Source organism: Marmota monax, unplaced genomic scaffold (genome assembly GCF_021218885.2).
Source record: "Marmota monax isolate L192 unplaced genomic scaffold, Marmota_monax_Labrador192_F-V1.1 WCK01_AAM20220418_F8-fsc00006, whole genome shotgun sequence".
Classification (NCBI taxonomy): Eukaryota; Metazoa; Chordata; class Mammalia; order Rodentia; family Sciuridae; genus Marmota; species Marmota monax.
In genome coordinates this window covers 1,044,214-1,062,526 of record NW_026693712.1, presented here as the reverse complement: position 1 = coordinate 1,062,526, position 18,313 = coordinate 1,044,214, and the positions used below count along the sequence as shown (strand labels likewise).

Genomic DNA, 18,313 nt, shown 5'->3' with positions numbered 1-18,313 from the left:
TTGGTCTGTATTTTAAAAACTCTTATTATCTTGGTAAATCATCAATGAGTGCCTATTGGCTTAACAATAGATGAGATAATTTCATACGTTATCAGATTAGAAATAAATGCCTATGTGAATGACAAGTTTTGTTTGTGTGCATGTGCTTATGTGTAGAGACAGACACAATCTGTTTCTAATAAAGTGCTAGAAGCAGAAGATAAATTAGAATATTTCTTATTCTTTGTTTTTATTTAACTCAAAATAGCTAGTAACATAAAAACATTTAAAAAATATCTCCAATACTTGACAATTCAGTTATTTTTGGTTGATGACACGTGATTACTTAGTTTTTGCTTATTTCCAACATGTAATAACATAATTTACCACAAAACATTTTTAAGTTTGCAGTAGGCTTTAAATTTACATATTTAGATCCTAATCAAACACCATGATGTAGTTATTAGTTTCAATCTTGAATATTTTTCTCCCACACAGAAATTTATTAAAGCTAATAACCACAACTAGGCTAGCTATTAATTAGTTTTTGATGAATGCCCATGTACAGCACACACATACAGGTAGCATATATGCTTTTATCCTTTGCTACTCAAAATATGAATGTTCGACATACAGTGGAGTTACATCAGAAACACATTTAACTGACTACATGAGGTCAGTGAAGAGGAACCCACAAGGAAAATAACAGGAAGCCCTGTGACAATGCCACTAACTTGAATGCACGCCCCCCAAGTGAACCAGGACTAGTACTGTGCATGTGCTCTTGCTTCAGTCATCTGTCTCTTACCCAGCAAGCATCTTGTAGGGCTCAGTGTGGTTCTAGTATTTAAAAGAATGTGCTTTTTATACACAATTGCCCCCAAACCACCACCGTCAATGAAATTTGGTCTTCAAAGGAACACTATTATCTTCCAACACTGGAGAAGAGACTTGATTGGTGGGTGTACAGACTTCCAATATGGTACCTTTTTAAAGGGCTTTCAAGGGTAGCCCTAACATACCATTTCCTCTTAGGCACTGCTGTTAGAAGTTCACTTCTGGGACAGGATATAACTCCACTGTAGTATAAATTAAAATGCCATGATTTTTAAATGTCATAATACTGTCAATAAAATTTAATTTCCAGTTTGGTTCCTTCCTCACAGCACAGTGTGTTTCTGTGACGTTCTTCTGGTGCCAGCAATTCCGAATGTACAATCACCGGCCAAGAAAATTGCAGGATGAAAAGATTAGTGTGTCATGAGATCTGAACAAAAATCCACCAAAGCTGATCAGTCTCAGGATGATTCAGGATATGATGTTCAATTAGTAAATGGTGCGACTGAAGCAGAGAGTAACTTCGGCGACACTCTGTGCTCCCAGCAATCTACCGTGACCTCCTTTGATGGGTTTCTAAGTTGGCAGCTACTTCTACTTCTTAAACACTCGGCCTTAACCTGACCACCACCCTGGTACAGTTTCTATTTTTAAAAGCACCATTCTAATGGAAACGTCCCTGCCCTGAATTAAGCTGGGACTGTGGATTTTACCACTAGCTAGAGCTGTTATGCCATAGAGTTTAGGTTAATTTGGTAGATATCGATTTCTTTGACTATGACTTTGAAAACTTGCTTCAGCTTCTTTGAGCCAAGTAGGATTTCTACCTGGGCTGCAGATGAGGGTAAAATATCCCATGGAGAACTCCTTCAATAACCACATTTGGAAAATCTGAAAAACAAAAAGGAAAACAGCTTTTCTTATTTGTATCAAAAAAAAATATAATTGCATTTGCAGAATTTAACAAGGTAAGGCCACCACAACCTAGGAATCTGCAGCGTCTTGCAGTTTGCCCTGGTTCAGGATGTGCTATCATTCATGCAGCTTCGGCTGGAAGCCACTTTCGCGTACCACCAGACACTGCAGGAATGTGCAGCCAGATTTGTAGCTTATTGATTTAAGGGATGTTCTAATGGTTAATGCTGCTAGGCCCCAGCTCTTTATCTGAATGTTTTCTCACTAGGAAGATGGATTACTCTGGCAATTCAATTTCTAACAAAATCTCAATATACTTGAAGGAATTCCAAGATTTCTACTGGGAATACTTCGCTGCAGTTTTTCCATTGTGGTTTACAGCAGCGTTTTAGTCCAAGTTGTTTTGAGTATGCTTGTTCTATTACACAAGTTTCTAGAGAGCAGCAAGATGGGGGCCTTTCTTACCAGCCTAAGAAGGCAAATATCTGACAATAGCCATCCTGCCAAACTTGAAAAATCAGCCACTTCTTTTTCTGTATGATATATAAAGGAGACTCAGAGGCACACTGTATGGTGTACCAAATTCCAGTTGTCATTGCAGGTGAAACACAAATGGGTTGCTTGAGAGGAAATCAATCTGTCTTATGCTTTAGATGCTTAAGTTCTAAATTTCAATCTGTACATAATTATATCCAGAAACTATGCTATAACCCTGCACTTAACTGTAAGAAAGTTAAGTGGTCTGAGACAAAGAAATAATGTCTACTTACTAATCCATAGTCAATGTTTACTGACTAATGCTCTATAGGGTGCCTACCACCTAGAGCCATGTACAAAGAGACTGGGCTTCATCAGGGAGAGAAGGCTCTCGGCAAAGACGAGCAGGCCTGAAGGTTCAGAGATCTAAAGGGAAGACAGGCAGGAAGGGGAGCGGGCATGAGGAGGCCAGATGGCAAAGGGTGCCAAGTCATGCCTGGGAAGAATCGACAGCAATTCTGCCTTTATCTGAAATATAATGAGAAGCTATTGAAGGATTTTAAGCAGAGTGAGACAGGATCAAATTGTGTTTTGAAAAAATGACTTTGGCTGCCACTCGGAGAATGAACTGAAGCTAGTTCAAAGCAGACACAAGGAAATCAGCTCTGTTTCTGGAGGATCATGGTGCATGATACAGAAAAGAGGCTGGATTCTAGAGAATGAAGGAAATGACCTGGTGATGGATCAGATGTGAGCAGTGAGGGATGACTCTGGGTTTCTGGATTGTGTAACCAGACGGTGGAGGGGGACCAGAGTGGGAGTGAAACTGATGATCGTAAGTGAAGAACTGTCCCTGCCCATGCAATGTAACTTACATGCTAGATGCAGAGGCAAGCAAATGAACAAATAAACAAAATACATCCTAAAATGTATCTCTTATATAAAAATATTAGAAATACTAATAGCAAAAACAGAGCTACTGATTGATTTTAAATAATATGCCCAAATGGGACATATACATGTAAATGGCACATGTGCCTTTATCCTCTGCCATTCCAAATCTAAAAGTTTACTTGAAGATCCATGAAGACACATCATATATATATATTTAGCTTAAATAGATTCAACTAAGTTCAGCAAAAAGACAAACAAAACAAGAAAACAACACTAAATGCTATGAGTAGTCTATAGCACCATTAATATGCCAGGCAGTAGCTCAAGGACAAAAAGAAAGCCTAGCAGGGCAGCTAACGAGGCTGGGGATGGAGAGAGGGGAGGGCTTCATGTGAAGGGGCCCTCTGAGGAAAGACCTGGATGAAGTGGCAGGAGCCAGCCATCAGGGTGTTTAGGAGCCAGCATTCCCACCAGAGGGAATAGCAAAGGCTAAGGCCTTACTTACACTTACTGTCTACCCACAGCTGAGAATGTACAAGACACTGGGGACTTAGAAGGTGAATGTGGATGGTGGTGGTGGGAGAGGCAGGACAGGTGGTGTGTGACCATTACTCAAGGATGCAAAGGGGATGTGCTGATAAAAAGTGAACGGCAGTGGCACACGCGTGAAACCCAGTGGTTGGGGAGGCTGAGGCAGGAGGATCAAAGTTCAAAGCCAGCCTCAGCAAAAGCGAGGTGCTAAGCAACTCAGTGAGACTCTGTCACTAAATAAAACCAAAATAGGGCTGGGGATGTGGCTCAGTGGTTGAGTGCCCCTGAGTTCAGTCCCTGATAACCCTTCCCAAAATACCCCAAAGTGAATGGGATGGAGGGATTTTATAACAAGGTTAAGTCTACCAACTTGTGATTCATGATATGATAGTTGGGGCTTCCCCATGGCCCTCTTTCTTTTTCATTTGTTCTACTCTACTTAAACTCTGGGCTTTGGCTTCACTATACACATGATAAAATGTCTGGTGATTTGTTTGCCACCCCAATGGCATATATGATCCATGGCATGGGCAGGACTGTTATTTACTTTTATGTCCAATAATTTGAAAGTACATGAGCATGTAGTAATAGCTGGTACTTACTGTGTGCCACACACAGGTCTATGTACTTTGTTTTATCCATCAGTATTAATACAATATCCATTATTGCTTAAATTACTCAGAAAACTGTCCTAATCCTTGTTTCCCACTGAGAGGCAATGAGAAGAAATATAATTTGGGGTAAGGTTTGTTGTTATTTTTGTTGGTTTTCATTTACTTAATAAACATTTATTATGAATTTAAAAAAAATATGAATGAGTGGAGGAAGGACTCCAGCAGGCAGCTCTAGTGAGCGTGCTGCCAAAGGCCCCTGAAGCTGTGATGTTCATCAGGAGGCCTGGGAGATGAGGGAGAACAAGCATGTGACCAGACCCAAAGGCTGAAGGAGGAAGAGGCATCAGGTACCTGGGGAGGAAAGGTTAGCACATTTGATTCCCAGAAACATTTCTAGGATGGAGGGGACAGAGTGTGTGACAAGGTCTCAGGAGACCAATAGACTAGGGCAGACTACAGGGGCCTTGCAAAGCATAGCCAGAGTTTGTGTTGGATGCAAATACAGTACCATGCCTCAGTTGCACACATGGGGTAAACAAAGCCACGAACAAAGAGAAGATTATTCAAAAGAAAGCACAGTAAGAAGAGAAGCCCAGTATAGCCTCCATCGAGCTGCCAGAGGTCTGAAGAAAAGCAGAAAGCCGAGGGGAGACAGTGTTTGATGGAAAGAACATGAAACATCTAAAGCTGATGAAAAGCCAAGCAAGATGAAGAATGAAAATTGTCCAGAGAGTTTGGCCACACTCAGGTCACAGGGGACCTTGGAAAGAGTTGTTTTGAATTTCCTAGAAAAATCAAAATGAACAGCAAAAGGCTTATGGTTTTCAATCCATTATACAGGGCACTCTTTTGACTTCTGATGTTGAAAGCTATTAGCATGTTATGGAGAAGATAACGTTCAAATATCTGAACTTTAAAAACAGACACTCCTCTGGCTTTTTGAGGGTCAGTTATCTCCAAAGATATTTTCATATTCAGCATGCTATGGAATAAACTCAACATCTTGCTAAGAGGCATCATAATATAAGAATGTGATGCAAAGTAAAGTTTCTCTTCAAGTTAAGTAAAGATTTGCAAGAACATGTCATTAGTATGACACTTTCTAAGGTAACAGGAATCTAATTTATGAAACTAGGTTGGACAAAATCCAAGAAAATAGATGTGATGACTGGCCCTCCTATACCTGGTTCCATCTAACCATTCGACCTATTATTTCCATTTACTCTTCCAGAAGGTTCTTCCTGTTTTTGGTTGTCTAGTCAGGTGTACAGCATATAGTAGGTGCTGTTTAATAATGAAAGGGTCATAAAGTAGCTTCCCTCTTCCATTATATCCTGGCTATTCTTTTTCTCAGTGATCACTCCACTCTCTATATTTATGCAGGAATTTAGGTCAGATTCATGCAATACGTGAACAAGAACAATATCTACAAAAAATACTTATGTGGTTATTTTTAAGATAATAATATTTTACAAAACATTCCCTCTTTAATCTAGACTAGGTTGCATTAAGAATATTTGCTGGAGCTCAGTGGCAGGGTGCTTGCCTAGCATGTGTGAGGCACTGGATCCTCAACAACACATAAAAATAAATAAATAAAATAAAGGTATTGTGTCCATCTACAACTAAAAACATAAAAAAAGAATATTTGCTAAATATAACATTTAACATAATATCTACTAATATAACATGCATATTTGTTAAACATGAAGAACTTAAGAGAAGCAATTATTCCTCACTGAAAATATTTTGTAAACAACAACAAAAAACCATTGTGAGACTAGTCTTTACATCAAAGGCAGATCTGATCAAGGTGCTGAGGGGTCGCTCAACAGAGCAGGGCTATGTTCCGGCCACCTTTCCTTCGGCTGACAGCCAAGCGGGTGATCTGAGGATGGGCTCCCTTGCTACAGACAGCGGTCCCCTTTCTCTTGCTGGTGATAAGGTTTTCTTGTCAGAAACAAGGGCTGCTTTCAATAGATCATTTATCTAGTGCTATCTAGTTGGTGTGCTATCTTGTGACTGTCAGAAACAATGGCTGAAAATTCACTTTATGCAAAAAAGTGCAGAAGGCAAACTCAGACAACAAGGAATACGTCCATCAACCCCCTGAGACTGGGCAAGTTGGGACTTTCCTGAGTTCTGGTTTTCTGGTTGGGCCAATGATACTACCTGCCCTGCCTATTTTGTAAGGTTGCTAAGAAAAAAACGAGTTAATGTCTCAGAAGGTACTCATAGGGACCTGTGTAAGAGAACACTTTCAGAGGGACTCCGGGGAATTTGAATTTTGTAGTATAGAGAAAGGACTCAGGCTAAAAGGTTGATTACTGTTATACTTAAATCAATTAATTTCATTCAAAATGATAACTTTAAAAAATATATATTCAACCACCAAAGATGCTTCAATCTAAATGGGAATAGAGCTACCCTTGCAATACACACACATGCATGCACGCACGCACGCAGCTCTTTTGGAAAACAGTTTTAAAAGGGGTGACAGTATTGAATTCGAACCACCCATTGCATCTGGATAAAAACAAGCAGATGCCCAAATAATACCACCCCCCCAAAAAAAATAGAGACAATAAATATCTGTCCTCCTTACCCCTTCTTGTTCTAATTCAAAATAGCCTTCTAAGAAAGAAAGAAAAATTACATTTCCTCCTAAAAGGCCGGCCCCAATTAAAATTCTAAATGTCTCTTACACCAAGAGCACTGGTTTATTGGCAGATTATTAAGCCCTGGACCAATGTCACTCTGTTAGACCTGTATTAAAAACGTGGTTTATGTGGTGCAGGGTCAGATCAGTAAAGAGCTGTTAGCAGATGACAGGTTTGATTACCGCTGGCTGCAGGCAAGACGTATGGATCCCTGAGGAACAGCAGCACCGGCTGGTGGGACAGTTTGCTGGAAAGGTCAAGAACAGGCATGTCAGCATCAGGGGACGACGGTAAACAGAAAACACTACAAACTAGCTTTGAGGGGATCAAACTGCTGTGTGGGGATGGCTCAGGGTTTATGTATCTTGCGATGTGGGTGAATAATAGCAAACGCAGGGAATGAACTGGCACCATGCTCATCTGCTAAAAATTTCTTTGTGGAATCAGAAGCAGATACATAATCTACACAATGCATCATTGCTGAAAATTATTTTCTTAAAAATCTTGTAATATGGTCATAGATAAAACAGTATTCTTATTACTTGTACGAAACAATGTCGGTCTCGTAATCATTCACTCTAATTATAACTGGTCACTCCTGTAACTCCCTATCAAATATTTATAATCTTAAAACTAACAAAGGCTTTCAAGAAAAACACAACTTTAAACAATTATACCATGTATAATTATACATTTAACAAGACCACAGTCTTTTTCTTCCCCTGAATAACTCTTGATTGACTAGTATGAATTCTTACCTTGACTCTTCAGATTCTGTCTCATCAAAAGATCTAATTTTTTTTTTGAAAAGAAAAAGAAAAAGACCAAATAAGCTGGGTCAGTGTTTATACCAACATAGGCAAAAATGGCCAGTATTCTTAGAGCACTAAATTGGGAGACATAAAAAAGTTGTGAGTTTGGAGTTCATACTGAGACACAGCATGGCTGATGACTCATCCTAAAGAATCTTAAGATTAGGGGCTGGGGTGTGGCTCAGTGGAAGAGCACTTGCCTAGTATGTGTGGGGCACTGGTAAATATAAAATAAAGATACTGTGTCCACCTATAACTAAAATATAAGTATTAAAAAAAGAATCCTAAGATCAGAGGATTCTTGTATTTCCATTTTCCTGAAGATCACTTATGAAATCCGAAGATTTTATTACTACTTTGGGGCTTATGTAATGATGAGATTTCATTGACTGTCATTGCTGATGTCACACATATATGAACTTAACCTCCAGTAAACACAGGCACACAGGTTGGAACTGAACACACCAATGACAGGTTATTTGATACGTGTGGTTATAGTTCTGGTGCTGGGGCAAGTGGCAAGGGGCCCTGAGGAAGCAGTTCTGGTGAGGAGCTATGACAGGTGTGTGCAGCTCCCACCAGCAGATGGCTGGGGCTTAACAACACTTGGGGTGTGGGAGTTTGATCATCATGCAATTGGTGTGGCTCCTTTCAGGTGGGCCTGGAGGCAGTGAAAAATGGGCAAAACCCTTTCCCTGCTGACTCATTTCTCTGTAAATGTATTTGTTCTGACGGCCTTCTGAGGTTAGCTCGGCCCCATTCATGTGTCCACAGCAGGGCAAGTGGCTTGTTTCAGAATTAATTCTGCAGCCTTTCTAAACTGCTGGTGATATCAAGCCTCTCGTTCCTTTGGGGACACGGACTAGGGTCTGCAACCCAGCCATTAGAAATTCCCAAGGGAGAGGCAGCAGTGAAGAAAGAACAGTAGAGAAAAAGGGCTCGAGCTGGAAGGCCTGGACTCTACCAGTACAGAGGGAGATCTTGGGAAAGACACTTAATTCCTGCATTTGTGTTTGCACAACTGTAAAATTACGGATCACACTAATGTCTTTAGAGCTTTAAAATGATATGAAGATGCACACCAGGTGGATATGGGCTTGGTTCAAGCATCTAAAAGTTAATAAACTGTCCCTAAATGGGCCACCTAGATTCATAATTCCCATCATGTACCATCCCTCTATGCAACAGCATAATTTAAAAGGTCAATTCCTTACATCTAAACATAAGTTCGTAAGCCTTGGCCATTTGGCAGCAAGATGGGGACTTGGAGGGAATTCCTCTGACTACAAGCAGGGGGCGAGCAAGTGCTGTCCCAATCAAAAGATTGGGTAAAGCCAGTCTTCTCCTTGGGCACCAATCTGGGATATTTGTTAGGCCAATGAATTACTGAAGAGTAACTTAAAATATACATCTGGTATGTACACAACAGTTCTTACCCACAACTTTCTGCCTTTGGTAGAGAGGGCAAGTGTCTCACATTTAGGAAATCAAGAAAGAGTTTGGGAAGTTCTTCATTTTCTAAAATGACAGCCTGTGGAAGCAGAAAACAGAATTAGAAACTGAAGTGAAGTTTGCTAGGCAATCAATCAAAGGAACTATATCAAAAAGTCATAACCATCCATCAAAGTCCTTACCAGCAACATTTCTCACAATCAATAGGAAGAGTGGTCCCCATTTTGCCCACCAAGAATTCAGGCTGACACATGTGCTATGTAGCGCTGACAAATGCTGTAATTTATTCATTCAGCTGGCATTCACAGAGCCCCTCCTATGCTTCAGATGTCGATCAAGGGACAAGGCAGTGGGAAAGCTGCTACATATTGTCCCTGGCTTCATGGAGATTCTAATCTGGAGTGAATATTTCAAACTCTTAAGCACATCAATAATCCCACCAAGATATGTCATTAAATATTCCCTACTGAGTGATAAGTGGTCTGATGTGTGTGTGTGTGTGTGCGTGTGTGTGTGTGTGTGTGTGTGTATATATATATATATATATATATATATATATATATATATATATATATATATATATAATCTCCCCACAAGAGACCACTACTATTTAGGAATACTGTAAATAGTTTTTCTAACTGGAAGATTTAGTCAAAACCCTCAGCTATCACCTGATTTGCACTAGGATCAACTGACATTTATTGCTATGTGGAGAGCTCCATTTAAAGGGTCAGTAACAACTTTACCCGCTAAGTGTAAATCAGTGTATACAATGAGAAAAAAATCTATAGAGTTCTATCATTTAAAGAGCTCTGTTAAATAGCTGGCATAATGGCATAAGCATGTCAGTATTCAGAGCTTTGAATTATGCAATTTAAAGGAGAACTCTGATGGACAACTATATAGTGCATTTTCATATTTATGTTTTTTTTTAAAAAAATCTTTCAAGAGTGTGTGAACTGAATTCAAAATTGTGAACCCCCCTCCATTTTTCCCTAAAAAATTATGGAAGGAAACAGAAAATATAATAACTTCTGAAATTAAAATAACTATTGTTAAGAGTCCTTTTTTATAACTTATCATGGGGAAATTTTTTCCCAATAATCACATGTTGTTTAAAGACCAGTGAAAATTGATGTTGAAATATCATCCACACAGCTAATCAGGAACAACCAGGTAAGATAATGAATAAGATACACAGCAAAAGAAAAAAGTCAGGTCAAATTCTGTGTATCTTACATATATACAATTCTTCATAATATCTTGATTTTTATTCATAATTTACATATTAAGTTGTCCCATTTCTCATAAGGCTTTGGAATTGTTGCCCAGTTCAGGACACATAGATGAAGTGAGGGACTATATCAGTTGCCAGTCCTGCTAGACTGAGCTACTAGTGCCCAACCCTCTTGCTGTTCAGTTCTAGAGAGGGCTGGCTCATCTGGAGAGCCAGCACTGTCAAAGGGTAGGCGCTGTCACTATTTCTCACACAGTCTGTGGTGGCCATAGAAGCTTAAAGAATAAAAGAGAAGAAAAGTGGAAATTCTACTTTATTTATGAAATATTTACTGGGCATCTCTTGCATAAGAGACTGGGACACAAGTGACTTCTATGGTTTCAAAGGAGTGTGGGCTGGTGGAGAAACGTAGTGATGAACAAGTATACGCACGCACACACACACACACAATTTCAAACTTGAGTTTAATAATAGAGTCAAAATACTTAAATGTCTTCCCATGTATCTATCTATCTATCTATCTCTCTCTCTCTCTCTCTCTCTCTCTCTCTCTCTCTCTCTATATATATATATATATATATATATATATATGTAAATATCTGTGTATGTATCGCATATTTATTTATAATATTCTTTCCCTGATTATAAAAATACAAAAAAATGGAAAGTTAAGAAATAAAAAAAAATAAACCTCTGTCCAGAAGCATGATCCCACTGCTCTTGCAATTAATTTCCTCCAAATCATTTGACCTTCGTCTAAATTTTTACCTACCCAGGGGGATTTTGGGGATGCCCAGAGGTCATTATTTCAGTGCCTGGTACTCAGAAGCTCGGGGAATTATTGCACATATGAAACTCCAAGGATTTTTTGCCAGGATACAAGTTGCAATGGTTATCAAGTTGTTAGTGATCTGTCTGTTTCAGAGGACATATAAAACCTATTTAAATAATAAAGCTTAATGTTGTAACAAATACAGAGCTGTTCACTGGGGCAATAGCTTTAATTATCTATACAAGTGGTAGCTTTCAGATTAAAAAAAAAACGGGGGTATCACATTCTTATCTCCACCCCCACCTTTTTAAAATAAATTAAATCAATAACAAGTGTGGGACACTTTTAATGACCTGAACTACTTAATTTCCAGGATCTTTAGACATGTCATCCATCACCGCAGTATGGAGGAAGACATCTCTTGAGTGTTCAGGGGGTTACTTTGGTTTTATTAATGCAAGATTTAGGGAATTTTAACAAGGTGAATTGTTTATTTGCCTTGACAGATTGGCTTACAATGCACTGGCTACATCTACAGCATGATCATTAATGACAAAAGACAGGCAAAAAGCTGTTTACACTGCAACACAGGGACAGGAATTAATCCTGCTCAGCCTCCCCAGAGTTCTCCAAATAGATGATCACATTGTTTTAGGTAACATAGACTGGCAAAAAAAGGATACAGAAAACTCCAGAAACTTGTATTTATTTTTGTTCCCTGAATATTGCCAATTAATATTTCCCAGAAAACAATGACCAAAATGTTCTTAGGATTTACAGTCAAAAAGAAGGAAGTCCTGGAAGGGGGGGGGGGGCTAGTTAAGCAATCAGTTATGTGGGCAGGAATATTTTCTTAACTCTGTTAAGAGAGCTTGTATGAAAAGAATTAATACTTAAGTCCAAACAGAGATGAAGGGTAATATAGCAGAATTTACCTAATTTAATATAAAATGTACAAGTGAAACAACTGTCATTAATTAGTACAGAGATGCAAAAGAGGAATTAAATTAGTTCAACCAAATCTTTCTGTTCATAAACACATGATCTCACTCAGGAGAGACTGAACAGTGAAGTGGGGCCTCAAAACTGTTCCATTGACATTGTCTTCATTTCTTGAGACGCCTTTGCTGGGGAGCAGTTGCCCCTTCTCAAGGCTGCACCCTGGATCATCCCATGAACTTGAGACCCTCATCTGGTTTGGATCACCTATCTCTATTCCACGAATAAGCTCTTAATGTTTTTTTTTTGAAGTCACATTTTTGAACAACAAATCACATTTCCCCATTGTTTAAGATTGCTTATCTTTATTTTTGACTAATCTTCAATGGTTAGTTGTTTTCATTCTTTACAGAGTAGTGCAGTATATGAAGCATGTGGGCTTTAGAGCAAGACTTGGGTTCAAATTCTTCCTGTGTTACCTTAAAGGGAAAGGTCTCCAAGAGTCTCTGGTATACAATTAGCATTCAAGAGGTGTTAATTCTCTTTCCTTTGAGCATTTTGTTGAATCAATGCCCAACCACATATTTTATCCATTTTGGAAGTTCAGGTTATTGTCCATCTAGTAAAAAGGGATTCTTAGCCTTCTATGATTCATGGATATTTTTGAAAACTGGATAAAAGTTGAACAGTTTGCTTGATTAAAAAAAAATACACAGACAGGGCTGTGGCTATAGCTCAACTGGTGGAGTGTTTGCCTAGCACGTGTGAGGCACCGGGTTCGATCCTCAGCACCACATAAAAATAAAATAAAGGTATTATATCCATCTACTATAATTTTTTTAAAAATACACAGACATTTATAATGGTGCTTTCAGAGAAGGAGGCTCTCGGACCACTGGCAGCCCATCGATGGACACCTGCTTCTAGCTCAACTGTGGCACCACACTGCTGGGTGCACTTATTTGGCTGGGCGCCTGACACCCAGCCGGCCCTGTGCTGTAGCCAGCCGGCCCTGTGCTGTATGCCAGCTCCCCAAAGACACACTGGCCTTCCTGCTGCCGTTTTCTACTCTGTCAATTAGAACCCTGCTGGAGTGTGGCTGCCTGGCTATTAGAACTCATTAAGGTTTCCAACCCTGGGATGCATTTGAAAATATTTGTCTCATAGTGAGACTATCATGGCAAAGGATTCTTTCTGATAGATCAAAATCTACTACTTCACCAGTTCTAGAAAGTAGTTTATATTTGTGGCTTTTGAATCTTCTACATACAACTAAGAAATGAAAGAATCATCAGTAGGAAGGGTTCCCAAACTTAAAAAAATATTATGGAAAATGATGTTAAACTCTCTTGATGCTGGGCCAGGGTACACTAGTCTCCCACACCTGTCAGGAGAGGGGCATTTTGTTTTGTGGGGCAGTGAAGGGTCCTGGGTCCAGGGCTGTCTAACCCATTACCTAATGACTGTGCTGCTTGAGTCTTGGTACTTGTGGCCCAACAACGAAATCACACAGTAAGACATCAGAAATAAAAATGAACATGAGAAGTTGGAGAAAAAGTGGAAAATAAATTGTTCTGTAAGCACTGAGTAAAATACTACAAGAGGCAGAATTAATTAATCAGAGGCAGGACAGAGTGACTGTATGTGGACAAGTGCTGTGGGTCTCAAGTGGTAGATCACCAAGAAGTGCTGCTTCCACAAGGTGTCAAATGAGCTGAATCATCTTCTCCTCCACTTTAGTGTAATATGCTCAAGTCCCCAAACAGGGAAAAATAAGAGTATATTTAGGAAGAAACTCAGACTCAGTGAGGTCACCCAATAGTGGGTACTACTGAACTAGTGGAATGAGGCATGGAGGGCCAAGAGGAAAATGATCTTTAAGTTGGCTAACCATTCTGTTAAGGAGGTGACCCCTGGTTCTTCAGTATGTTCAAAGCTGTTGAAGCAAGAACAGAGTATGTCCCAACCAACAGGGAAGAAGTCTACCTCTAAGCCTGTGCAATACAACTAGCAAAAGTGACACATGAATGGGGAGAGGAGGTTTCAAAGAACATCTAAATACTATGGGCCCTTAATACACATGCAGATGGGAGATGCTATGGGATTAACAGAAAGAAATTTCCAAGCAATTTATAGGAATATATTTAGACTAAAAATCAGATAATTAAGAAGGCATAAAAATGAGGTTAAATCAAAGAACTGTAATAAATATATGATATCTTATGTGACAGACTTTGATAATACTATATCCAACTGATAAATACTAAAACTGGGTAATTGAGTATAGTTTCTAAGAAGCAAAACAATATATATATATATTTTCTTTATACAGGGTTATTCACTTTCGTACGAATAAGCTATTTCCCTTAAAACAGACCAGATGATCCTTCAGAAATATCACTTGAAAAAGTAAATAATAAGAAAAAAAATCTCATAATCTACAAAAGGATTAACAAAAAAGTTGCCTGCATGGGGAAGAAAAACAACATCATTGCTTCCAGAGCCCCTGCAAGCTCAGTGTTTACTCCAAGAGAAATGTCTTTTTTATTGAAAAGGTACAATTATCATCATGTAACACAAATCACAAAATCCTGATTTTTCTACCTTATCAGCTTTATAAAATCATGTTCCCAAAGGATACCATTGATTAGTTGCACATGTTCTTTCTGTGACATCCCAAATACTTAATTGTCAGTTATCTTTTCTTCTTCAGTGCATAAAATGTAGTCACAAAATTACAGAGGGACTTGTTCTGCCTTAACCTTCACAAGATGCCATCATACAGCAGAAAACACTGGTAAAATATCACAGGATAACGCCATCCAACGAGGGAGACATATAAACACTGTAATGATTTCCCACGAGCTTCCATTTTAGAAAATTGTCACTAAGGCGAGCATAAACGGTGACACATCTCCACCGAGGACACGGTGAAATCGAACGCTGGCATTCTAGTTAGGTCCAAACCTACCCAGCAGCCAATTATAACAGGAACAGAACATCTTGTTGAAAACTTGGACAAGACCACTTTGCTAACCTTACACGATCACTGCACAAAGCTGTGTTGTTTTCACCAGTTTGATCCTTTTATCCTCTTTTCAAAATGTGAAACACACACACACACACATACCTTTCCCCATTGTCTATCAATGTCGCTATAAACTGTAGGGAACCTCCCTGTCACAAAAGCCAGGGTACTGAACCAAGTCAGAAGGTTTACGAGAGTCCTTTAAAACCCCTTTCCCATTCCATCTAGTTTGATTTGAAATGTCTGATTTGGGGGGTGACAAAGTTCACCACGACAGTTTTTCCTTTCTTCACCATGAAAGATGCTTCAAACCATACCTACTTCAGAGGTGCTGCTAAGAACAAGGAGAGAGAAAAATCAATACCTCCTCACTGCAGTAAGTGGGCTCCAGTGTCACTGTCCTCTGGGACTCAAACCTACTAGTTCACAGAGGCTTTGCAGTCTCAGTCTTTAAAAATGGACATACGTCCTAGCATTTGCTCACCATTTCACGAAATGAGCCATAGTAAGGTTAGCAAAGAACCCTTTTAAAAAGTCATCCAGTAAACAGATATAAGAAGGATAATGACCATCTGAAAAATACAAATCAGGTGGTGCTTCTGAAGAGCCCACTGCCACTGCACCCTGCACCTCCTCCGCCCCCACACCTTTTTTTTTTTTTTTTTTTTTTTGCATGTGACACTATTCCCAAGATGTGTCTACCCTGTCTTGGTAAAAACTGTACCAGTCATGGAATTTAAACAGACATCTGCTAGGGTTTCACAGGGCTTTACAGATGATGGTGCAATAAATCTGTGGACCTGCACTAAAAACTGAATGCTAAGAAGGGCCAATTTAAGGAGTAATGAATCTGTGCAAAGAAATAATGTGATATGGCTTAAGAAGATTTGAAAAAAAATGTAATATTATTTTTGATAATGTGGCTAAAAAGACAAAACTAACTACAGAATAGTAGAAACTGGAAAATCCACTATCTTTTTTGAGCTATTTTAAGATCAAAGCTTATGCTGTGTATTTCTGAATTATCTTTTCATATAAAAATATTATCCTCTACAAAGTACAAGCATGATGTTGAGGATACAATATTTAGCCAAACAAAAGTGGTCTTGCTCTCCCAAGGCTTACCCCCTATCTGACAGGGGGTAAGGTGGATGGTGTCCAAATAATCATAATAAATAAATGTGAAATTGCAAACTTAGTATTGAATGAAAGTTCCTTGATCAAGTTCCTTGATCATTAGTTACAAAGCACCCTTATTAACCAGTGGAGTGAAGGAAAGCTTCCCTAGGAAGTGACCTTTGAGCTGAGAGTTGAATGCTTCTAAGAGGGTAAAGGGAATGGAATATTTCAAACACAAAGCATAGCTTGTTCAAAGGTCTGTGAAGGTAGAAACATGACATTAGAAAAACTGAAAGGAAGCTACAGGAATATAATGAAGTTGAGGAATAAAATGGGAGAACTGGAGCTAGAGATGTTGGATGAGGTTTCTAGATCAGGGGAAGGAATTTGCTTTTTCTGCTCAGTTGTTTTGGAGGCCATCAAATGATCTTACATGGATGGATGGTGGGTGGGGTAACTAGGTGTACATGACAGGTCCTGAGTTCCTCAGATAAAACAGTCTTGCATTTAATCCTTTTTTTTTTTTTTTTTGGTGGGGGGAGTATCTCTAAAATGTTCTTGATCAATCCACTGAGTTAATTTTAATAATTATATTGGTTCATTTTCAAATCCATCTGCTCTGGTTTTCATAGATTCTTGGTCTTTTCTTAGGTCTTCTATTATATTAAACATATTTTGATATCAATCAAATTATTGTTTTACTTCAAGTTCTTGGGATCTAATCTTGCTGGTGTATGTGTATGTCTTGACTTTTATTTATAGTTGCTGATTTTCTTCTGTGTTTTGAAGTTTTGTATTACATGAACTCAAGAATCTACTGCAAGTTCAAGATATATCCTCTCTAAAGGGTTTTGTTTCTGTTCTTAGTAATCCTACGGATACAATCAGCTTTGAGCAATGATTACATTCATTTTCTAAGCTGGGGCTTCTGCAGGTACTGAAAATATAAGCTTTAACCTCTCAAGAAACATTGTTAAGAAGCATTAGGAAAACTTTTGCCCATGCTCAGTGAATTTTTCATAGGTCAATATGAAAAATTCTCTAAGTGGGTTATGGACATATGGAGAGTTAATTCTTACCTTTAATTGTTATTGAGGAGAAAAGTATCAGAACTTTTATTTCTACTTGTGTTAATCACAAAAAAAGAAATTGTTCTTTTCTAATTTTAACATGTAGATTTATAATAGTATATGTCTAAAATCTTTAATTAAACTTACATAAATTAGAGTGCTATGTTCAAACATTATTTTATTGAAAACAGTGTATAGTGCTGGGTCAGTAGACTGTGCCTCTCAATATAGCATGGAAAAGAGTTTATAACAGCCAATGAACCAAATCTAGCCAACCAACACCACCTGAAACAGTCTCTTATGCTAGCTCACCCTGAGGCAAGCTAGGTGTGGGTGCAGCTCTACTATTGGAAAAGTCCTTCCACCTCTTTTCAACTGGCCAATACTACCTCATCTTTTAAGTCTTAGGTCAAGTCATATCTCCCTTAGGAAATTTTCCTCAAACCTCTGGTTGGATTAAGTTATCTTTGAGGGATTCTTTTTTTTGTAAAAGAATCAGTTTATGTCATATGATGATTAATGCTGGGTTGAATCATATTAACTTCCCAAAATTTTAACCTAACAGATATGGCCATTTTCATGTGGTTTATAATAATAATATTTACTTAGTGTCTATTCTCTGCCAGACTCTTTATCATATTTAATTCTCATAATGTGATAAGACATTGTTATTACCCAAATTCTACATATGAGAAATTGGGGCTCAAAAAGGCTGAAACACCTATGTAGTTTCTCAAAACATAAGGGACAGTCACAATTTAAATCCAGGTCTCTCTAGTTCCAAACTACTTTCAAATGGATATAGTGATTCACAGATTCATTCATTTCACAAATATTTATCAGCACTTACTGCATGTACAAATGTTCCATGCTACATAGTTTAGCTTCTTACTGAATTTTCTTGAAATCTTTTACCTTTTCCGATATGTATTTTTCTATTAATATTTATAGACTTCATTTATACCATAGATAAACTT

General features: G+C 38.5%; 1 protein-coding gene across 2 annotated transcripts in view; it reads right to left on the bottom strand.

Moving 5' to 3' along the window:
• Window positions 1-200: 200 nt before the first annotated feature.
• The window catches only part of Snx24 (sorting nexin 24), a 157,714-nt gene continuing 139,601 nt past the window's right edge, over window positions 201-18,313 (bottom strand). For both annotated transcript variants that reach the window (XM_046459993.2, XM_058584200.1), the window contains exons 4-7: window positions 9,156-9,250; window positions 7,666-7,698; window positions 7,090-7,154; window positions 201-1,707 (exon numbers count right to left, since the gene is read on the bottom strand). In XM_046459993.2, coding sequence (XP_046315949.1) covers window positions 1,640-1,707; window positions 7,090-7,154; window positions 7,666-7,698; window positions 9,156-9,250 — 261 coding nt within the window. In that variant the 3' untranslated portion in view covers window positions 201-1,639. The remainder of the gene's footprint in view (window positions 1,708-7,089; window positions 7,155-7,665; window positions 7,699-9,155; window positions 9,251-18,313) is intronic.